Source organism: Poecilia latipinna, unplaced genomic scaffold, assembly GCF_001443285.1.
Source record: "Poecilia latipinna isolate Pla-1442-1.1 unplaced genomic scaffold, P_latipinna-1.0 Scaffold1105, whole genome shotgun sequence".
In the NCBI taxonomy this organism is placed as follows: Eukaryota; Metazoa; Chordata; class Actinopteri; order Cyprinodontiformes; family Poeciliidae; genus Poecilia; species Poecilia latipinna.
This window is the reverse complement of record NW_015113721.1, coordinates 87,407-110,075: the sequence shown is the minus strand read 5'-3', so window position 1 is coordinate 110,075 and position 22,669 is coordinate 87,407. Positions and strand designations below refer to the sequence as shown.

At 40.8% G+C, this 22,669-nt stretch overlaps 1 protein-coding gene across 3 annotated transcripts in view; it reads right to left on the bottom strand.

Moving 5' to 3' along the window:
* Positions 1–22,669, bottom strand: part of cdk14 (cyclin dependent kinase 14) — a 152,873-nt gene that overhangs the window by 57,715 nt on the left and 72,489 nt on the right. For all 3 annotated transcript variants that reach the window (XM_015052357.1, XM_015052355.1, XM_015052356.1), the window contains exons 8-10: positions 20,913–21,033; positions 14,546–14,639; positions 1,490–1,553 (exon numbers count right to left, since the gene is read on the bottom strand). In XM_015052357.1, coding sequence (XP_014907843.1) covers positions 1,490–1,553; positions 14,546–14,639; positions 20,913–21,033 — 279 coding nt within the window. The remainder of the gene's footprint in view (positions 1–1,489; positions 1,554–14,545; positions 14,640–20,912; positions 21,034–22,669) is intronic.

Here is a 22,669-nt window from a genome sequence, read left to right as displayed (position 1 = left end):
GCATTCAGGGTAATTCAAAGTGTTTCACAAGAAGAACAAAGGAGCAGAGATATAACATAAAACAGCTCGAGGCATAATCGCGTAAAGGAAAGAAACGCTAAGATTTTATGTCTCTTTCAAATTTTGGCAAATAAAAAACAGAGGACACATGAAGGCATTCTGTATTAATCTTTGGCCTTGATGGGTTAGCTGCAGAAAACAGTCCAGATGATGTTTTCAACCTGATTTAAAGAAGTCAACAGTTTCTGCACGTCAAGTTTTCATGCAGCAAAAACGCTAAATGATTCTTTATCTCAGCAGGTAAGAGGTGTGACGAGCAGTGGGATGTACATGGTCTGCACCTGACCAGCAGCTAACTTCTTCAAACACAGTGACAGTACAGTGATTAAGGAACTGGTGGAGTGGAACGTTAACTCAGCAGGTCTTCATGCTTATTGTTATTTTTTGCATGGTCGTTCAAATCATTCAAATCAGCAATCAGACCTCTGTGAACAGTTTAACCTGGGATGTTACAGTTTGTTTACAGAAGAAAAGTCAGTCGCTATGATTAACCAATTACCAGGCTGGTTGACTATTATTTCAATAATTGATTCTTCATGATTAAACTGATTAATTGTTTTAGCCCTAGACTAACACACACTAGCCTCAAATAGCCAGAAAGAAAGTCTATTTATTTATTTAATTGTCATTTATGTGTCCTTTGTATGCCACTTTCATTCCTGACTCCAATGTTCTTTAAACTGATTTTTTTTTTTTTTACTTTTTTTAATGTCTGGATCTAGTCTGTCTTTGGGTTTCCAGAATAAGATGGTGAGCTTAGCTTAAGAGGTGCCAGGCTGGAGATTACCCCCAAAGAGGCCAGACAGAGTAAAACAGTGTGGCAGCGCCCTCATTCATTGGTCCTTAACTCTTATATATTGATGGCACCATGGAGGGTCCAGCTTCCTGGAGGTGATCCTAGAAATGATCAAGAGGTCTTTAGTAAGTTTGACCACTTCCATAAAATATGTGCAGTTCTGTAGAGTGTTTACATATTGCCAGGGATGAATGACCTCATCAAAGGCTGCTTTTCTAAGACCAGGGAAAGTTTACAGGATCAGTTCCAAACTACTTAGAATCCAGTGGAGAACATTCCAGACATTTTTGCAACTCCTCTCTAAATAGTCTAAATATTCTAGAGTCTAATGTGAGGTCATCTGTCAGACAGATGAAGATTGGCTTACGTTGAATCTTCAATGTCGTCAACGTTGAGATATAAAGGCCTGCTTCACTGCTCATCTGGATTAGATTAACTTTCTGTCTGGTTTCATCTAAAATGATGGATTGTATTTTGCTGTTAAGTTTCTAAGTTTTTTAAATAAAGGATTATTGGTGCATTCTTTGAGATATAAACCGGACTGGGTTTTGGAACGACGGCTCCAGTTCACAGCCATGACCCATAACAGATGCTAACAGCTCCAGCACAGCTTCAAGAGAAGAAATGTCCCACCTGCTTTAAAGTGAGGCAGGGAGTTAACGCCAGGCCATGTTTCCTCAGACGGAGTTCCAAGAACCTGACAGAGACATGAACAGAGAAGAAGTCAGCACAAGAAAATAAAACATCTTCATCACTAAATACTTTAAAAGTGGTTTATATCCCTGAACTTGTTCTGTTTTTTGATAAACTGCAGTAAAGTTATGCATAGTGTGGCTGGGAAGGAAAATAATTAATGGTTTATACCGCTCTAACGTATGTCTGGCTGTTTGTTCTCAGACTCAGGTCTTGGATTTAACTCTATCCATTCAAAACTGAAAATCGCAGGTAAATGTTTTATGTGACTTCTAAAGCCAGCTTGTTGCACCGGATTTCATTTAGGAGTGTCAGAATAAAGAAAGCTAAATACAAATGAAAGACACAGTTTTCAGATTTTCATTTGAATTGAAAATTAAAATTCATCAATCATTTTCAGTCTTATTCACAATTACAAACTATTTTGTGTTGGTGAGTCATACATTTCAGTTAAGCACATTAAGCTTTGTGACAACATGTGAAAAAACAGCTCAAACACCAAGAGAATTCTTATAATATGTATTATGAAGCGTAAACATATAAACATATCTTTGCTTGTGAACTACAGTATCTAACATTTTTCATAAATCTCAGAGTGAAATTATGTGTTGCTGATAATATGTCATATGTACAACAGACACAAAATGAGTTTTCTCTCAGAAATGGATATGGATGTTAATCCATCTAATTTTAATTAAGATTTTTAAAAAGTTTTGTGTTGTTCGTAGAATATTCCTGATTGTTGCAACTTTTATAGGCGACTCAGCCTGAGTTCTCACGCACACAGGCTGGGTTTATGATGAGAAAGCACAGAGCAGCGGACATGCCTTAGACATGATCCATCACAGCTTTACAGCATAATAGTTTCCAGATTGCCTGCATGTCTCAGATCAGCAGCACACTCCGCACAGCAGAGATTTAAGCAGCTTACTAAGAACACAACCTATGCAGAGATTGGATGAGAGTGTGGTTGTGGGAGCCATCCGTTTCAGGCGAGTGTGTAGGAACAGCTGAGAGACAACAAGAGGAGAAGAACCAAAAGAGGCAGTATGAGGTTTTCTCTATGCACAGCAAACATGGCTCTGCTTAGAGTCTGGCCTGACTGGACTCATTTTATTTTAGTCTCAATATATTATAGACTGACGAGTCAAAAATATTTTCTCCTAAAAGACACAAAAAAGGCAATGATTTGATGCAACCTAGACAGTTGATGCAATAATAACAATCACCCACCAGAGGGCAGTGCGAGCTCACAAAACAAGCTTCATATCATCAACTTCCTAAAATAATGGCCCAAGTCATCTTTGGTCAAAAGTGATTCAGACAAAAACAAAATAATCTGTTGTTTGCCTTTTGGCAAAAAATAACTTACACCATTGTTTTAGGAAGCTGACAATATGATATTATGGGAAGAATACAGCTTTTAAGGATGAGTTTTTTGTTTGTCTGGAACAAGAACATCCATCCATTTTCTATACACCCTTGTCCCTAGTGGGGTTGGGAGGGTTGCTGGTGCCTCTCTCCAGTTAACGTTCCAGGCAAGAAGCAGGGTCACCCTGGACAGGTCGCCAGTCTGTCGCAGGGCAACACAGAGACAGACAAGACACACAACCATGCACACAACTAGGGACAATTTAGAGAAACCAATTAACCTGACAGTCATGTTTTTAGACTGTGGGAGGAAGCCGGAGTACCCTGAGAGGACCCACGCATGCACAGGGAGAACATGCAGAAAGCCCCCGGGCCGGGAATCGAACCCAGGACCTTCTTGCTGCAAGGTGCTACCAACTGCGCTACTGTGCAGCTCGAACAATAACATGCCCTGGTGAAAACATGTACAGAGCTAGTTTGGATGATTTCAAGGATCAATACAGTTTGTATTTGTTTAACTTTTCTGTTGTTTGTATGGGTAGATTTTCTGAACCAGATTAAACTGCTAGAGTTGAGGGTTCAGTGTGGCATGTGAGTGGATCTTTGGTTGACAGAGCTCAGCCTCTTCTGCATTATTGATGCAGCACTTTGCTGACCTTTAAAGTGATGGGAGGGTGGCAGTGGGTGGAGGGCATGGCGGTGAATGTTCAAGGTTTTATAATGATGGAGACGAGGAGCAGCATCAGCAGAGCTCAGGAGGAAAACAGACCTAAAGATCAGCCATTTAAACTGGCTCCCTTCCTGCACTCTGAACACTAGCTCAACTGAAACAAACACTGATGAATGAAACTTTATGTAACCCACAAGTATACACTCATAATTAAAGAGAGTATTGAAAGTTACATTTAGAATTCATATATGTTATGACCAACTTCTATAGAAGAGGATTAGGACCATCTGAAATATTTGAACATGTCAAAGAAAACAAGATAGAACATATTTATAAATGGGAAATTTCTTAGCACTATACTCTGGTTCCACTGGTGTTTTGAAAGTGACTTTTGTTTCTGGTTTAGGCAATCCTCAGTGTCTGCATCCTCGAAGGAAAGAAAATGTCAATGTTTCTCCAGGCCAGTGAGCTCCAGGTCAAGCACAGGCAGGATAAAGGATATGATGAAAGCCAACGATCAGGGAGCCGGGAGGAATATACTCATCCAGGAACATGAGCCAGCGTCGGGACGGGGCATGTCAAGATGGAGATGGCTTGTTTTACTGAGGAATTCATGTGAGGTCAAAGGGCATGACCCTGAGCTCTACACACACATTCTGCTGCACACATACCAGCCCTCCACTTCCATCACACACCCAGGATAGGTTATAGACCACCCAGCCAGGCGTATCTGACCTTCACTCTGGGACCCCCAATTATATTTCTGTTGGCAGAGAGGGGATGAAGAGGTTGGAGCGGTGTGGCTGGCGACTGTGCTGAAAATGGGTCAGGACAGCTGACAGACTGACAGGAGGTGTGTGAGTGTGTGGACTGAATCTGGGTCACGGACTGTGTCCTGCCTCCAGTTTTACTACCACAGGATTCATTTCCCATAAGACAGAATCAAAAATCATTCATCTGAATGCGTGGGAAGGTTTGAAATCCATCAAACTGTATTCTCAACAGCAGGAAGCGTGGCTCCACATGAAGATCATCACGTTCACATCCTCAGCATCCATTACAAGGCTGGTTGAATATGTAATGGTAATAAACAATATGTTTATTTAACAGACATGTTAACCACAGGAAATACATTTTTTGCCTTTATTATTCCTGTAGAACATGAGGGTTTGTTCGGTAATTTAATCATGGATGTTGGAGAATCACCGTTTCTGACTCAGATGTGACTTTCTTTAAATCAAATGATCTCCTCTGATAATTTGGTTTGCTCATGAACATTCATGTTGGCAGATAGAAGCTTCATGATGATGCCCTCTGGAGTCAATTTGATCAGAAAATTCAGTTTATGCATTTATATAAATCATTTGTTGATTTGGTTAATCTAGAATTACTTATAAAATATTGTAAGATCAAAGCTTGTACTACTGTAGTTGGATAACATGGAGATCTCTGTTTCAAAGGAAACATGTTTTTTTATTTTATAAAAATTATTGATAATTTGTTTTTTTATTTGACTTGTGTTTGCTTAGGTTAATATCCTGGTAACAGAAACCTTCATTTTTTTTTAAGTTCACTTCTTCTTACTGTTCTTACTTCTTACTCTTCCACATCCATAACCACTGGAACAGGAACAGCTTCCCTTTGTTCCATAACAGTTTTTATGCCTCATGCTAACAGAAACTGGACAGCATCTCTGCAAACAGACTTCACTGTTATCTGAACTGTTGCAGTTTATTTTTTTAATATCACCAGATCTACTCACACTAAGCAGCAGTTCTGTTTCTGTGCAAACTTAATGTTTTCTGGGTTTTTCCGGTTGGAATTGAACCTTCCTCACATATCAGCTCTTTAATCCCAACATAAATCGACCCTCTGACCCCGGCCCAGCTGCATCCCACTCTGCCTCATCCATATTCTCTAACACTATGTCCTATAGCTGACCCCATGTCTCAGCTTCTCTGTTCCAAAACTAATCTCCCACTCTCTTATTGGGGTCACCCCTGGGGGGCCGCGGGTCAAACCAATCAGAACCACAGCCAACTGGATCAGCTGTATCCCACTGTGACTGGGTGGAGTGTGTTCTGTAGACCCTAATGCAGGAAATCCAAACACAGTGGCTGACTGTTGGTGAAATGATGCTCACACATACACACACACGCATGCCCACGCACACACACGCATACACACTTCTCTGTGGACAGCTATGGGTGCCATGCAGTGCCTTTATGTGTTGTGATGAAGTCCTTCATGGTTTTTTCTGAACTGCATCTTGTAGAGAATATTCTAGCTGAAGTATGCTCTCTCTCTCCAAGAAGCGGCTCAGATATGGTCATGATTTATATTTTTTCATATTCCTTTGCCACAACAGACTGGAAGAAAGCTGAGCTGATCAATCTATATTCCTACCCTCATCTACGGTCATGACCGCTGACACAAGCAGCTGAAATCAGTTTTCTCTGCACAGTGTCTGCCTCTCCCTCAGAGAAAGGGTCAGAAGCTCGATCATCTGGAGCGACTCAGTAGAGCCACTGCTCCTTCATGACGAGAGAAGCTGATTGAGGTAACTCAGGCCTATGATGCCTCCTGGACACTTCCCTGGTCAGGTGTTCTGGACTAGCCTAGTGCAAAGCAGAAACAACTGCTTCATGGAGCCATGGATCTGATTTGCCATATCGCTAACGATTGCCGTGTCGTATGTAATGCGCCAGCTGTGCTATGAAGCTAACCGGAAATTAAGTGCGCTGCGAACAACCATCAGCCAATGTGAAGAGAGACGTGCCGAGCCAAATTACATGTTTGCCAGGAAAAACATGTCTTACTTCAACTTTAATTTCTCAATATTTAGAAGGTTGCCAACACAAACCGAAAGGCCTTATTCACTTCTTTTTGCTAACACTGCCAAGCTACAACAGGCAGACTAAATCCAAATCCTCAGTGTCACAAATACAACAGTTTGATCTGACCAGTTTCCAGCCAAGCTGTTTACTGTGGGACACAGAGTACACAGCTATAAAAATGTACCTTTGTGCAGACATATCCAAGGTACATCCACTTTGAGATCGCATTAAGTCCGCCTTGAGTACAAGTGGATATCTGCGGGATGAAGTATGTGTGTTTGGCCACAACATATTTGCCAGCAGTCTTAAAGATTCTTCTTGGTCTGATTTTAACTGCTCAATATTAGGAAGTGTGGCCAACACGGACTGAATGACTTCCTTCACTTCTCCACTGCCATTACTAAAACTACAGGCAGACTGTAATTCTAAAACAGAGGAAAATATACATCAGATGTTCACAACTAATCTTTCTGTTCACTGATTGGAACGGTTGAAACTGCCCTGGAGTAATCCTAGTCAGTACTAGAAAGTCCTGATGGAGCAGTGAAGGGAGATGAGAATTGAATGGAATAGTTGGAAGGCAATGGCCAGAATACCTCAAACTTAACAAGTCACATGTTCCCAGATACTCTCCATCCAGACTGACTGAGCCCGATACCCAAAACACCTGCAGAGGACAGCAGCTCATAAGGCTGAATTAAAACACAAATCAGTTTTAAAGCCTCACTTTCACAAGGCACTTTACAAATGTTATGGAAAATTGATATTTTAACATCTCATACTGTAGTTAGTGAGAGTACAGGTTATATCTATTTCAGTCCAACAAAATATGTTTTATTTTATGGATCTTTAATGATCAAAACCATAACAGCACATATAATGATTGTACTCCTTATGTAGTGTGAATGAAGCTGGATCTTTTGGAATGCAGAGGCAGTGATTACACATTAATCATAGCACAGAAATAATAATAAAACAACTAAAGTGTTTTATAAATAACTTGAAAACAACTTAATTGCAGTAATGCCTCACTCTTATTAATTACCTTAAGTGGGATATTATGATCACAGTCAAAATCTCACAGTAAATCGATGTTATGGACAAACGTGAGCTATCACGCCGTCCACGGCTGTCAGCGCTCATACTTCACCAGAATCTGCTCCATCTAATACAAGGAGGCATGTTATTGTCTTTGCAGCACAAACACACACACTCCAACACCAACCACACACACTTCTCAACTTGACAGGTTATTTCCTGCAGATAGACCTGTCCATATTCATGTACACCTTCCACTGGGTGGAATCTGCAGAGTGCTGACAGCTGGTTAACCAACACCAATCAGCCTGGCCTCATCCACATATGCTTTAATTCACACAGACATGTGTGCGTGTGTGAGAGTGTGTGTGAGAGGGAGAGGCATGGAGGGACACAAAGCCTTGATAACACCCATCCATACAAAGATTCTGGCATAAAGTGCACGACTGCAGCTATTCCATTACATGCTGTAGGGCAGACACAGACAGTGGGAATAAATAAAAACATGCCTGTATGTCATGCTTAATATGACGCACACATGTGGTCATGTATGAATACTGATGAGCTCAGAAAATGGCTCTGACTCAATGCTGTCAAGGTGAGGGACCCTGAAGATTTGGGATTGCAGTGAAATAAGTATTTCTAAGGGAATACAGAAGCCATTTCTTCCTTTGTGTATCAGACTAAAGGAACCCTTTCAGGATTTATTAGTGGTCATTAAAACAGGTTTAATTGCTGTATGCAGCACTGGATGTTAGTGTAAATTCAGTTGACACTTTTATTTCACCAAGATCCCATTAAAAAGCTGAAAAACAAAATCAGCACATCTAAAATTCAGATGTCAAGCTAAAACTGCCAGACAGAGTTAATTAACCTGCAGCAACAGGAAGGAAGTGTAATGTTGCTGTAATTAACACATAGAGAGAGCCGGAGAGAGAGGGGGGGAAATAACTTTATCTGTAGGATCAGGACAAGAATACAGACTCGGCAACAATAGCAGCAAAAATATTAAATAATACTTTACAGCAATAGTCTCTCAACTGGCTACCAGGATTACAGTGACTTGCAAAGGTACTCACACACCTCCAGCTTATATTACAGGCACAAACCTTACCTTACTTTATTGCAAAGGTCACGTTCCACCACAAAGAAGGCATTTTCCTTCAGTTGGTGATTATGCTGCTTTAGCTGGTCAGTCACATGAAGTTTGATGACATTTCATTTTTATGCACTTTTCAGTATTTAAAGGGACTATTCTTGCATGTCACTTGAAGTGTGTTTAGAAAAAGCATGGATACAACTCTAAAAGTACCCAAGAGTCTCTAGTTGAGTTTCCATCAGTGTTTTTTTATGGCCATTTTGAGGTTTCACATTAAAAAAGGTTCATGTATAAGGCAAGATTCAAAATATTTAAAGGTATTTTTTATTAAACTAAATGTCAAGACAACGTACAATAATGGAAGAATTGGAATTTACACATTTATTTTTTTTCCCCTAAACATAAAGGGAAAAAAATTAGCTGTCTGTTTAATTAACTGCCTAATTAAACAGAGAACTACACAATAAATAAATTAAATACAATTAAAACACACCCACACACGCACGCGCACACACACACACACACACACACACACACAGGTGGGGTGGGGGATAGATTTGTAGTGCAATAGTCAGTAGTAGGCAATAGTTTGCAACCTCCACTCCCTGTTTATTACAGTCATACAGAACGTCAACCTCTGATGAAATTACGATTTGCCTGGTTGATTCGATTCTAATAGATGTTAACAAACTTAGTTCCCATTTTCTTTTTTATAAGTTAGCTGAAAATTTGCATGACAGCTGGATGGAAGCATAGCTTATGCCATGAAACGCCTGCAGTGAAAACTCACAAACACAAAGGTGAAGGCCAATTTAGTTTGAGGAAAATGCAAACACCACAGCACTATGACACACAGATGAAACTTTAAATTGCTCCATGTCTCTCAAGGCCCATGAGACCCCTGCTCTGAGCAGAGGCAAACACAACATCCCAAATCACTGAAGGTTTCGGCCACCTTTAACATTCCAGCTTCCTGTCCTGGGCGTCCAGAGCAATGTGCCGACTCGGCTCTTGGCAGCATGCCTCTTAAACTTTGATTGAAACTGACCTTTCCCTCCCTCTTATCAAACAACGTGGCCTTTCCAATGCCTCTGACTCCGCATAATTCACTGATGGTGCCCTTCACATGGGTCTCTGACCTGCCTGACAGCCTGGCAGTCGACATGCTGGGCTGCAGAGAGCAGCGGGAAGGATGGATGGAAATGCCAACATTAGGACAACTGTGATGGCTAAGCAGCTTCTTCAGGGTCAGAGACCTCAGCTCCATCTTCAGCTGAACACTTAAAGCAGGGGTGGAGATTTAGAAGAGAATCAAAAGAAGAGGCTGTCAAGTCAGAGGAATATAACGGTATGATGTACATTAGGATAGAATGGTAGAAGAAAGCAGCAGCAATAGAGCTGCATATTTTAAAGACAAATTACAAGAACAAAACATTTTGCTCATTTCATATTTTGATATTTGTATTTTCATAAAAAAAGAGCAACAGTTAATAGTCAGCCCACTGCTGTCAAGTTAGTGACTTTGTTGGTATATGTAGCAACTTTTCAGAGAGAAAAAAAAAAAAAAAAAAACCCAGTATTTCCCCAAATTGGAATCAGAAGGTCTGACATTTTAAAGATAGGCTGGCAGCCAGAAAACTGCAGTAATTCATATTGTCAACAATTACAAAGAATCAACAAATGTTTTTAAATCTAAATTTAATAACATATCCCACTTCAAGCAGTTTTCCTTTTTTGGAGTTTCTGGCACTCGAGGTATCAGTAACATTTTCTATTTTCCATTTTCCTATTTTTTTTTTTTATTGTTGTTGTTGCTGTTGGAAACTAAATGCTTTTTGTTACTCCACTTTCCACAAATATCAACTTCCCATAGAGAAAAATTGATCCATTCTTATATTTTTATTAGTAGTATTGTAGATACTGTAAGAAGTGTTACCTGACCTTTAAAAAAAAGGTCAGGTAACACTTTGGCTCTAATCAAGTCCTATTTAGCTGGGCTGAGGGGGAAAATGGCTCTTTAGATTGTGAAGGTTGCAGAGCCCTGGGCTAGCCTGTAGGGGTCCCTGATGTCCCTGACTGGGGCCCCTGAGGCCTCAGGGAGCCTTGCTGCTCTTGTTGAGAAATATGGCTTTACAGTGATACCCACAGTACTGTAATCAGGGCCTAGAGATGCTCCATCCTCCATGAAGTGAAAGCAGATGTGTTGGAGCCAGCTGACTGCTGTCTATTCACTGAAGTACTCTCCTTAACTTCAGCCTCCACTCTGCCAGATTCAAGATCCTTACGCTCTGTGAATCAATAGACCGTTAGATTGTAAATGAGCCTCTACTCATTTACAATCAGCATGTTGAACATTGGCTGACTTACATGGTTCACCATCTTTTCCATCGTTACAGCGTGGGGTGACAGCCAGCCTTGGATGCCACCCATCAGTCACACCTGCCAGCTGGCCCTGACCCCTGATCCCTGGCCACCAACACCCAGCTTTGTCTGTGGCCTTTTGTTGCCCACTGGCTTCTACTGACCAATGTCAGGAAGCTTTACATAAAAGGTACTAAAAACAGCTTTGGCAACTCATCAAAGAGATCTGTCTGTAAGATCAAGTAGGTTTGGTGACTCATTGTCAGCTCTTGAGACAAGTTAGCATCAAAAGTCTAAATCCATACAGCAGCATCCTGTAGTTGGACCCAGAGAGAGGTCTGTTATCCTGGGATTAGGAAAAATACTTCAGTTCATAAACAGTGGGGAGAAAAATATTTTCTTCTGCTTTTACTCATTTAATGTCCCCTAAAACAACTAACTTTAATGTCATAGACCAACCGGACATTGTGGTGGTGGATAAAGAACAGATGAAAGCCGTTGTGGTGGATGTAGCAATACCAAGTGACTACAACATCTGGAAAAAGGAGCATGAGAAACTGGAGAAATACCAGGGCCTCAGAGAGGAACTGGAGAAGGCCTGGAAGGTGAAGACCACAGTGGTGCCTGTGGTCATCGGGGCCCTCGGGGCAGTCACCCCCAAACTGGAGCAGTGGCTCAAACAGATCCCAGGAACAACATCAGACATCTCAGTCCAGAAATGTGCAGTTCTAGGCACAGCCAAGATACTGGAGGAGAACCTCAAGCTCCCAGGCCTCTGGTAGAGGACCCGAGCTCAGAGGATGACAGAGAGACCACCCGCAGAGGGTGAGAAGGGAATTTTATATAAGTTGCTTATAGTCCATCCATCCATCCATCCACCGTGGCTGAAAAACCTCTGCACAAAACAATGGTTGCTTTGTTTTTAACATGCATCATTGCTTAATGTGTTTTCCTGAAATAAATTGAAATTGAATTGAATTTTGGCCCCTCGTTATTTCTTGTAGTGAGATGTTTTCTGTCTGACATGCTGTTAGGTTTACATCAGCCTCTCCTGATAAGGTTATCCACTGCTGAGGTTCTCTGGAGTCTCAAACCTTTAGAAATGACTCTACAACACTTTCCAGACTGATACAAGTCAGCAACTTTTTCTGGTCCTGAATTTCTTTCATGATGTTTTGCTGTCTTTGGTCCTTAAGTGAACTTCATATTGTTGCAGACATTCCTATTAAATGTCTTCTTGATTCCACAACCCTGGCAGCATTCAGACCTTGAAGTGGTTATGGAAATTAAACGGAACTTTGGAAAAAGACAGTTAATTAAACTTAATAAATGATTTATCATACATGTGTTTACTTTCTCACATAGACCCAGGTTTGTTTGGATAGTGTTTTTCCCTTATTACAGTAAATGAAATCATCATTTGAAAGCATTGTTCTGTATTTAATCTGATATCAGTCTGATAGTCTGAAAATCAGCCTCAGCTTCTTTGCGTGACAAATCTGGAATAAACTTCCAGAAACCTTCAAAACTGCTGAAACACTGAGTTCCTTTAAGACTAAAAAGCTCCCTGTTTATTTTTATTATTATTATTATTAATAATATTATTATTATTATTATTTAAAGCCCTTTGAACTGCTATGTTGCTGAAATGAATTATACAAATAAACTGAATTGGTTGAAAAATGTAACAGAGATAAAAAGGGAAAATATGAGAATGTGAAAGGAGGTGAATACTTCTCCACACCAGTGCAGCAGGAAATGACCATTTGTTTGGTTTGAGCCAATTGTCTTTCAGCTGCCTCCTCCACACCCTCTGCCAGTGCCAAAAATGAAAAACCAAAGTAGAGAGCAGTGTGCAGCTGAGCCTCATCAGTCTGGCCAGCAATCATCCCCTCCCATCTCAAAGGGTCTTTGTGTCTAAGAGTCTGGTTGAACCGGGGGTGGAGGGTGTCTGGGGCTCCCTTTCCTCCCTCTGGCATAAAAAACAATCAATAAGAAGCATTTTTCTCCATCTCCCTCTGCCACCAGCTTTGGGAGAGAACCTGTCTTGATTCACCTTCACCTCAGAGCTGACCAATCTCCCATGTCTGTCTGTAGCCTTCAGCCCAGAGGCCAAACGGCAGCCAGCAGACTCTGTCTTGGCTCTAGACAATTTCCCTTGTTGAACCCATTTCATACTCTCATCTCTGTAATTTTTGACATTAATTATTCAGGCCCTTCCAGCCAACAGACATAAATCTATTATGTCTGCCGCAATTAAGAGGCTTGTGGTGAAATTAGAAGCGAGGATGGCAGATCTGCATGTTAAAAGGATTTATTAGAGCTCATGTCACTTTAAATATTCATACTATCCATCTGATACACAGAAAGACACACATTTTCTGTAAATGCACATACAGGTATTTATCTATTGTTTATGATATAAATCCTTTATCAGAGTTCAGGCCGGTAGTCTCACTATTCTGGTTCCACACTTTAATTTTCTGGTCTTGTGCTCACAGGAATGTGTCGCTGCTACCAGTGACACTATGAACTCCTCACCACTGGAGGCGCTAGACGAAAACAAGCTGGACAAGCACAGATACACACACACCATATCGGGATGGAGGAAAATACAGCTTCACATCAAGACTGGCTAGAACTCAATATTTAAAAATTGCTGTTAGTAAACCTGACTGAGCAAAGAAGAGCGAGTAAAAATAGCAGATGGTAGCGATGGTAGAGACAAAACAAACCAGCGGCTCTAGAAACTGTTACCTCAGGGGGATCAACACAAATGCATGCTACAGTTTACTAAGAAATATCTGAAAAACATCACATTCTTCTTCTACTTTGTGTTGCTATATGACAAAGTCTGCACTGTCCTAAACAACAGGCTGTTTGTTTCTAGTTACCATGTGAACGACATCTGTTGTCCAAAACGCACAAGAACTGTTCATGTTTAGGAGTCAGCAGCTTTACAGTAAAATACAGGTGCGCTTGATGACAAAGTTGTTAAAGGTGAGGACTCATCTAACCACAAGAGACTTCATAAATGTGGGACTGCTAGCTGAAGCCACTTCCAGGACTCCTCATGCTGAGGTGAGTCTAGACAGAGCATATATGTTTCAGTGGCTCTGTAAGTTCCATGGCAGTGACACCAGCCTGCCATACAAAGGGCTCTCTCTCTCTGGGTTGTAATTTGTAGAAATTCAGCCTAGTTCACATGATGAATGCTGATGTCAATTCAATATTTGGATGCCTTCAATCACTTCTTCAGATTACAATCCTAAGCCAGCACAGAAAATCAACGTCACCATTCACAACTTCTACTTCAGTTGGCCCTGTATTAGTTCTACCGGTGAAATCGAGTTCAATGGAACAAATCCCAGATGGAGCATTTAAGGGAGATGGAAATCGAGTGGAATTCTGTATGTAAAAAGCCACGTATCTTCACGTAGCCCACAGAAAGACAGGTGTAAGTGTCATAAAGCTGCTTGAAGTAAATGAACAGAGTCTGTATGAGATGTAATAACAGAAGGCTGACTGAGGTTTTTGCAGTGGTTGAACAGAAACAATGTGGCATACAGTATGCTGTTCATTAGGAATGTCTCATCAGTTCATCAACATCAGAAACTCACCAGGAATATCCTCTCCAGTTGGTCCTGAATGTCCTTCATTCCAGGAAAGGCAGCCACTCCCTGGATCATCTCGATGAAAATGCAGCCCACTCCCCTGAAACAGAGCAGGACTAGATCAGTGGAGCTCAGCTGAAGCCTTTACGTTGTTCAACATAATCATGGGCTCTTCACTTCCTTAAAGCACATTAAGTTTACATGATTTTAACTCCAACAGTCAGACAGAGAGGTGCTGATTTTCCTTCTCTATAACCTTTTGGTTGGAAATCCTGAGAAATCAAGCCAAGTGGAAGGGAGAAAGAACAATCTTTCTCACTGTGTGCAGTCAGAGCTCATTTATCAAAGCGCTGTGGGTTTTTCCTGACAGATTCACTTTCTGCATCAGTGGACAGCAGCCATCAGAGCAAAGAGACAGCAATATTACCAGTATTTCTTCCCTTCAAACTTTTCATTTGGACCGTTGAATGGAAGCAGACAGCTTCATCTCCATGCAGCTCTGACCCCAGCATCCACTATTTCTGCTGGCTCAGGTGGAGAGAGGTCAGCTCAAGGACAAGAGCTTATTTCAGGCTCGGCCTTGTTCCATTATAAGGTTTTTGGGGCCATTATGAAGCATTATAGTTAAAACGGAAATGTTGTTTAGTAAATACGTGGAGTACTGTGACGTGTTCTGATTGACTTGAGTCAGGTCTCTGTTTTTCTCTCTTTCTGCAGGTTTAGAGGCAGACTACTAGGGTGTTGATTTGTGATGCTTCTTTTTTTTATTTTTCTTCCTTTCTTTTCCATCTCTGTGTCCATTACTTTTGAAATAAGTCCAAACGTAATGAGCTTAATTACTGTAGCCCAAATCAATTTGTAATTGCTTTGGGCTTATTTCATAGCAAAAGCGGTAGCACTCCACTTGAAAAAGTCAATCTGTTTGGCCTCAACTTGACATACAACAGTTGTGAGAGCCACCCTGCCAGACAGAATACGCTGAAAAAATAAAAATCTTTTTTATCAAATGAACATCCTCAGAAGATTAGGTGCAGTAAATCCGAGGCTATTTGTTCACAGAGAGCTGATCCTGCCTGAAGTCTGTCAGAGTGACGTTGATCTCCACAGCAGAGTGAAGGGATTCAACCTGCTTAATTTTAGTCATTTAATCATGTTTTAAGCAAGGCATGGATAATTTCACGTACCATCAAATCAGACTTTTCCATCCAATCATCATGACTCTGACTGCCAGGTGGATTTTAGGCTTTTAAAGAATTATTTGAATTTAATAAGTGCTTTTGGCACGTTGCACATCAACCACATGCTCTTTGGAGCTACGAACCATTATTATTCTGGATGGATATTCTAAAAGTAATTCTAGGCACAGTTGGTGAAGTCCATTAAAGATATCCCCATGTATTTTCAAAAGGGGTGAGGTTAGAGCTTTGGGCCTTTCCAGATTATTGGCTGGCTTTAGTCACTCTAAAAAAGTCTTGATGCGAGTTTGGGATTAGGCCTGTCGCGATAAACGACAAATCAATTAATCGCACGATAAATTAAACCTGTCGACCTCATTTTAATTGTCGGCTTTATCGTCTCTTCCTGTCTTTTTTTCTTTCTGTTGATGACACTGAATGAAAACGGGCTCAACTCCGGTGCTCTTCCTTAGTGTAATGTCCAGCTCACACTACAAGAGTTGTTGGCGGACTGTCGGCCCATTTTCAAAACCTGAGAGACCACCATTAGCCGACAGAAATCCTAGGTATAACGGTTCGATCGGGTTTGATCGTGCCGTGTGGTGTCCAGCCACATGGGCACAAAATGATGGCTACAATTCCAGTTTACTAATTTTAAAACCAGGCATTAATCAATGCTTTATTAGAATCTACCTGTGATGCATGTGGCTAGAGTCAGCGTAAAGTCCTGAGCTCAAGCTAAGCTCAAAAGCATTCATACCCTGATTTTTATTCAGTCAGGAAGTTTTTTATTCCAGGTAGTGGGTGAAAAAGATCTCTCTCAAAATATTATATAACACAACAGATCTCCTTTAAAACATCTGTTTGTGTTTATATTTTAAGATTAAATGGCATGTAAAACATGATTTACACCTTTCTTAATAACGAATCTGAAAATATGTATTGGCATTGCAGCAATCAGATCCTTGATGTAATTGTTGAGCAGTTTTTTACAGCTCTGATATTTTGATGATTTATCTTCACTGATGAACTCCAAGCCTTTCAGGTTAGAAGGCCCCCTTGCAATCACCCTAATCTTTAGCCTTTAGCTCCTTCCACAGGTTCTCTATCCAATTCAAGTCAGGATGTTAGGATTACTTCCAGTCAGGAGAAACATGATGGTTAAATAAAACAGTACTAAATATGCTGTTTTATTTAGTACTGTAATTTTGGGCTTCTGTATGGTTATGACCCTGTGTCACTTAAAAATCTGCAATAAATTCACATTTGGAGACCCAAATCTTGTAAATAAAATACATTGTGCTCATGGGTTGCATTATTATTGCATCTCACAAAACCAGTAATTAAAAATATCCTTAAAAATTAAAGTTAGTTTTTAAGGATTACTAATAAACTAACTAATTAAAGTTAGTTTTTAAGCCACAGCCGTCCCTTCTGATCTTCTTGAACAAAACCTTTATGCCTTAACATGGCGATTCTCCTGTGTGAAAGGAGCAGTTGCAAATAGATATAAATGGTGTATTAAAAAGCAATAAAAATGATGAAAATCCATTACATACCGACTGAAACAAGTTGTGGTTTGAATTTCAAACCACAACTTTGAGACAGAATCGTGTTAAACACTGTGCCAGTTAGCAGAGGAAACACTGTGAAGGCGTTTTATAGCAACAAACCTGTGATTCTGTCAGACCAGACACAAACGTTAGTCTTTAGTTTAAAGATGCTTCCAAATGTGATGATTTTACAACACACTGTACAGAATCAATGTTGGAAATAAATGAGGTAGATTATTTTTTATTATTATTTTTGCCGTTCACTTATTTACCAAAACACAGAGATGTCCTCTGGTGCAAACCTGAGCCTTTAAATGTGATCAACACATACCAGATTAAAGTGTTGACTCTGACTGGAAGTGAAATTTGCAGCTCAGTGAAGTGCTGATGAAGGTAAAAATAGAACAGTTCCTCATTCCTCCTCCTCCATCACATTTGTCTTCCTCACAGCCTGTAACCCTGCAGTCGGAAAGATGGATGCTTCTCACCACAGGAAGACAGATCTGTGTAACCTTTAGCAGTCCTGCAAAGGACGCTTCCTCATGGCAGCTGCTTTCTGAAGTGGCAGAACAGGGTGAGTGGAAGCGTGTGTCAGGGTGATTCTGGGTGGACCGGAACGACACCCTGTGGAATCGGCCCATCCCTGAAGGAGACAAGGAGCCACTGCCCACCCCGTCCTGCAGCTCTGCTCTGTAATGAGGAAGCACTCACTGCATGCGGGTCTGCAGGGATTTCCCTCTGTCCTCACAAACTGTCACCAACGCTTGAGTAACCCAGACCAGGTTCACACCAGTGCAAATCATTTTCTGCAGTAGTTAACTCTCAGATGTTTTTTTTTTTTTTTTATTCTTAAACTTTTCATAAAAGACTCCTCCTAAAATCCTGGTTTAGTGTTGAAGCATCTGGGGAACTTTGAGATGACTTTGTAGAGGATTTTTTTTCCTGCTTACTTGAACATAATCCAAAGGGAAGACCAACAAACATCTCTTTGTTTACTTCCTTGTTGTTGTTGCAGCAGCTTGTAAAGACCTCATGTGGTTTGGTGACAAACAGAACATCAAACCAAAGAACCAAACTGCCTACATTAGAAGGGCTCTGTGGCGCAAATTATGTGTACTTTTATTCAGGTAAAGATAGCAAAACATCAGCATAAAGACGGCCATTTTACCCATCATTCTGAAATCTAATCCGTTTTTCCCTCTGGAGATGTGAGGATCCGCCTGCAGCAAGAAAGCAGCTGAGTCCCTCACATGACCGCCGGCTGTATTTCTGTCATTAAACAGCAAACAGTCGCCTCTCAGTAAGCCCTTTGCTAATCTTCAGCTGCCTCTCATGTCTGAAGTGCTTTGCCTGTTTGTAAGTGTTCTGCAGTGAGCTGTGTCCCTGCTTCCTTTAGGGCTCAAGGTAGAAATCTGCTGAAGGAAGCAATCAAGTTCAAACAGCAGAGAGCCACAAAGAAAGAGACAATATAAAACTTTCTCTTTCATCAATGTCCAGAAATCCTTCAATCTGGAAGAGCTTCTTTAAATTAAAGACATTTTAAGGCTTTTACGTTAGACACATGAAGACTTTTTAAGACTTTTCAGGATACAATGAGACTGCATCTCATTCACATTGTAAGGTCATATTATTGTAAACTGCACCACACATTCTCCTGTTAAGACTCATGCTTGGAAAAAGTCTGCAGAGTCCACATCTCACCTGGTGGGGTTATCCTCCTTCTAACTGCATTTCAGTCAAACGTTTGTCTTTCTTCTAAACTCTAAATAGTTTCCAGTATTAAACAGTTCTCTGTAAAGTATCGGTGTTGGTTACCAGTCATGTTGGATGGGCCTCATCCAGCTGAGTCACTGCTAACTTTGATCAATGAAGGTTTTAGTGTGTGTGATGTGAGTGTTTCATCCTGAAGCTGCTGCAAAAATCCCACAGTGACGCTGAAGGATCTGCAGGAAAGGCCAAGTCAGCTGAAACCAGTCGAATGCTTTGTGTACCGATGGCATCTCATCTTTTACTGAACTTTTGTTCAGGAAGTCTAAAGAACATCAGCAAAAATAATTCAATTCTCTCAGGTACTGTGAGGGAAAACAAACTTCTAGTTCCTGTTAAAGTCCTGGATGAAAAACTGCTCAGCTTCATTTCAACTCTTAGCTTCCCAACGGAGAAAATGTATAAAACATGATGAATTTATCTCCAGTCCAAAAGGCAAACTGAAGATAGGTTGAAACAAACATGTTCAGTTTAAGGGCTGCTATGAGTTCTGCTGATGTACAGGTGTAACTGAGCAAGCATTAACAATATATATGCGGTCAACGAAACACAAAAAGACAAGCTACAAAAATATGCACAAAAAACAAACAAACAAACAAACAAACAAAACAACAACAAAAAAACCCTTTACTGAAGCAATTACCTCCAGGCATAAAGTTTGTGCACATGTAGAAACAAAGAAGCTGAACTGAGCTGCAGGAAAAGCTCTGCTCTGCAGAACTCTGTCTCCAGTTTGTTCTGGCAGGACGGTCCAGCCCAGTGCTGTGTGAGGCAGGCCAAGGGACTTTGATGTACTTTATGTGTTGTTATGGGAACTCATTTGACCGGTATTTGGGTCCAATGAAAACTACCATGTACAAGAGCCAGGATCATAATTTACACATGATAACAATGCCAGATATGAACAGCTTAGAAGATGTCAGAAAACATGAAATGCACATTTTCACTTTAAACACATCTAGGTACATCTGGGAACTGAAAGAAACATGAGGAGTCTCAATTCATCCCAATTAATAATAATAAAAAGATTTACACTTGATTGACATTGAACTCCATCAGAGCTGCAACTCAGCTCCAAACCTTTAAAGATGGAAGCATATAATGTGTTTTCCAGGCATATGGTGCCATTTTATAGCACAGTCAAACAACTATGTTACCTTTAGTTAGAAAAGTGCTGCATAGCAATATATTTATAACAAAATTAAAATAAAAAAGAAATGTGACTTTGCCTCATAGCATAACTTTGCATCTGATGCCTTGAAATTGGGCCTCTGTTTCTTTAAGAATCTCTTCCCCTTTCCAGTACTCCGCCTTCAGCAGAGTCATCACATTAATGCTTCTCCATGATGCCATTCACAACTATTCTTAAGACTGAGACGTAGTTTCTATGTTGAGCTCAGCAGGCGCTCACTTCCACCTGGTTTTTCTAACTGCTGCTGCCGCTAGTCTGGAGGAGCTGTGAGGGAGATAGGGGAGGGGGTGCTAGTGGAGTGTCTGTGTAGAGTAGTAGCCTTAGCTACACTTACCTCAACTCTTTTTTGGCGTAAATTATCAACATGATTCACTGTTTTTTTTTTTTGGTATGCCATAAATTTTGAACGAAAAAGATAGATTTGTTTTTTAGAAATAGTTGAAACCTGTAATCCATGGGGTTGGTTTCAGAAATCTACAAAAGGTTAAAATTATAATCCTACAGTTGGTGTAGAGTTTACAGCACACAGAAAGTAAAGAACAGGTAGAGATAAATGGATTTCAGTTGTTTTAAAATTAATTGTGTTTTTCAGGATCCCCAAAGAAAGTGATTCTAGCTCTACATCTCTACCTCTATAAATCAAGACTAAATAAGATGAAAAAAGGCAGAAGCCAGCCAGTACCCACCACATGTCCAAGCAGGTGGAGTAGTCAGTGGATCCCAGCAGGACATCTGGAGGCCGGTACCACAGGGTCACCACCTCATTGGAGTAGGTGTGACTGGGGACTGACTTGGCCCTGGCAAGGCCTGAGAGGGCACAGGAAGCACAAACACAACAAAAAACCTTTAATTTAGTCTGAATCATTGGCATTTACAGTTTGCCTGGTACAGATTTTGAACCACTGTTTAGTCTGTGTAATTCTGAAACATTGAACTCAGTGCCTGATTGAAGTCTGACTACAAAGTCTTTTGAGACACGTGTCTTTAGACTGATTTTTGCATAATCAACTGAAACAAACCTAAAGTTACCTTTTCGGTGGAGATAAAGATTTAAGACCTCTGAAGTTTCAGTAAAACACAGAGAAACAAATAGCAGCCAGATAAACCCACAGGACACAAAACTCTTGTTTCCATGCAAATATGATGGTTGCTAGGGATTTTTAGACCAACCCTATAGGAGGTGTAGAGTTTAGTCCAATCTAAGGTTCGTCCATGGTGATTCCATGGCTAGCCCTGCTTGTCTTACCTGAATCTTTAATGTTTCTCAGGGGTTATATTTCATTTACCAGGTTCCTGATCTTCTAGCATTTATCAGTTTGGTGACAGAAACCCAGTTAATGGTAGAGCAAAGTGCAAATGCACTGAGCTTTAATGAGGCTGATGGCATTACCCCTTTGTCTCTTCCCAAGTGGTAGAAGGGCTTAATTAAAGCATTTAGCTTTGTAAAAAAGAAGAAGAAGGAAAAAAAGACTTCCTGCCCTGCAGCAAGTCCCCTGTGAAAGGGAGGAAAAAGGGCAGAGTGGGAGAATAAATGATAGGAGGGGAAGGTATTTAACATTTCCTTGTGTCAGAACACCCACAGGAGATGGGAGTTTCAGCCGACAGTCATTACCCACCACTGTAATTTCCACACACTGATCTAACACAGAATGGAGGGCATCAGACCACTCATGGTGAGAGGCTATCATCTCCACCGTGTGTGTGTGTGTGTGTGTGTGTGTGTGTGTGTGTGTGTGTGTGTGTGTGTGTAGGTGTGTGTGTGTGTGTGTGTGTGTGCGTGTGTGTGTGTGACAACTTCATGAAGGAGGTTATAATGGTTGGAGGTTGGCATGCTTTTGTAGCTTATGCAGCTGTTGTTTGCTGGAGAAATAAAGCGTGTGTGGAAAGTCAGGATGAAGGAATACCAAGCCGTCCAGCTTCCCACTGTTCCCAGCACGCCTGTCAACACTTCCAGCTGAACCATATGCTGCTGGGGCCCAGTAGGTGGCACACACACTGGTGCTGCTCTGAGGGCTTCAGGTTGAATAATGCGTTGGTCTCTTTATCTGTGTAATGACTCTCATCCATCGGCTGGCAGCAAAGCTTAGTTTTTAATTATCTAATATTTCTCTGTTTTATTTCTGAGAGATAATTTCCTCCACGACTTTGATCATATATCACATCTTTTAATCAGCAATTTTCTACACTCACTTTATTCTGCTTAGGGATGTTGGGATGATAAAAACTATTCCATCTCTATCTGGTTCCTGAGCTAACAGACACACATCAGGCAATAATCCAGCAGTTCCCCAACTGATAGCAAAGACAGCTGGGTAGTAGCTAGATAGGATTAGTAATTAGTGACAAGTTGAAGACCAAGCTCATCAACCCTGTATTCTAAGACTTAAGCTAACAAGCTGAAGGTAGTGAATGGATAGATGGATGGAATAGCTGAACTGTAGGC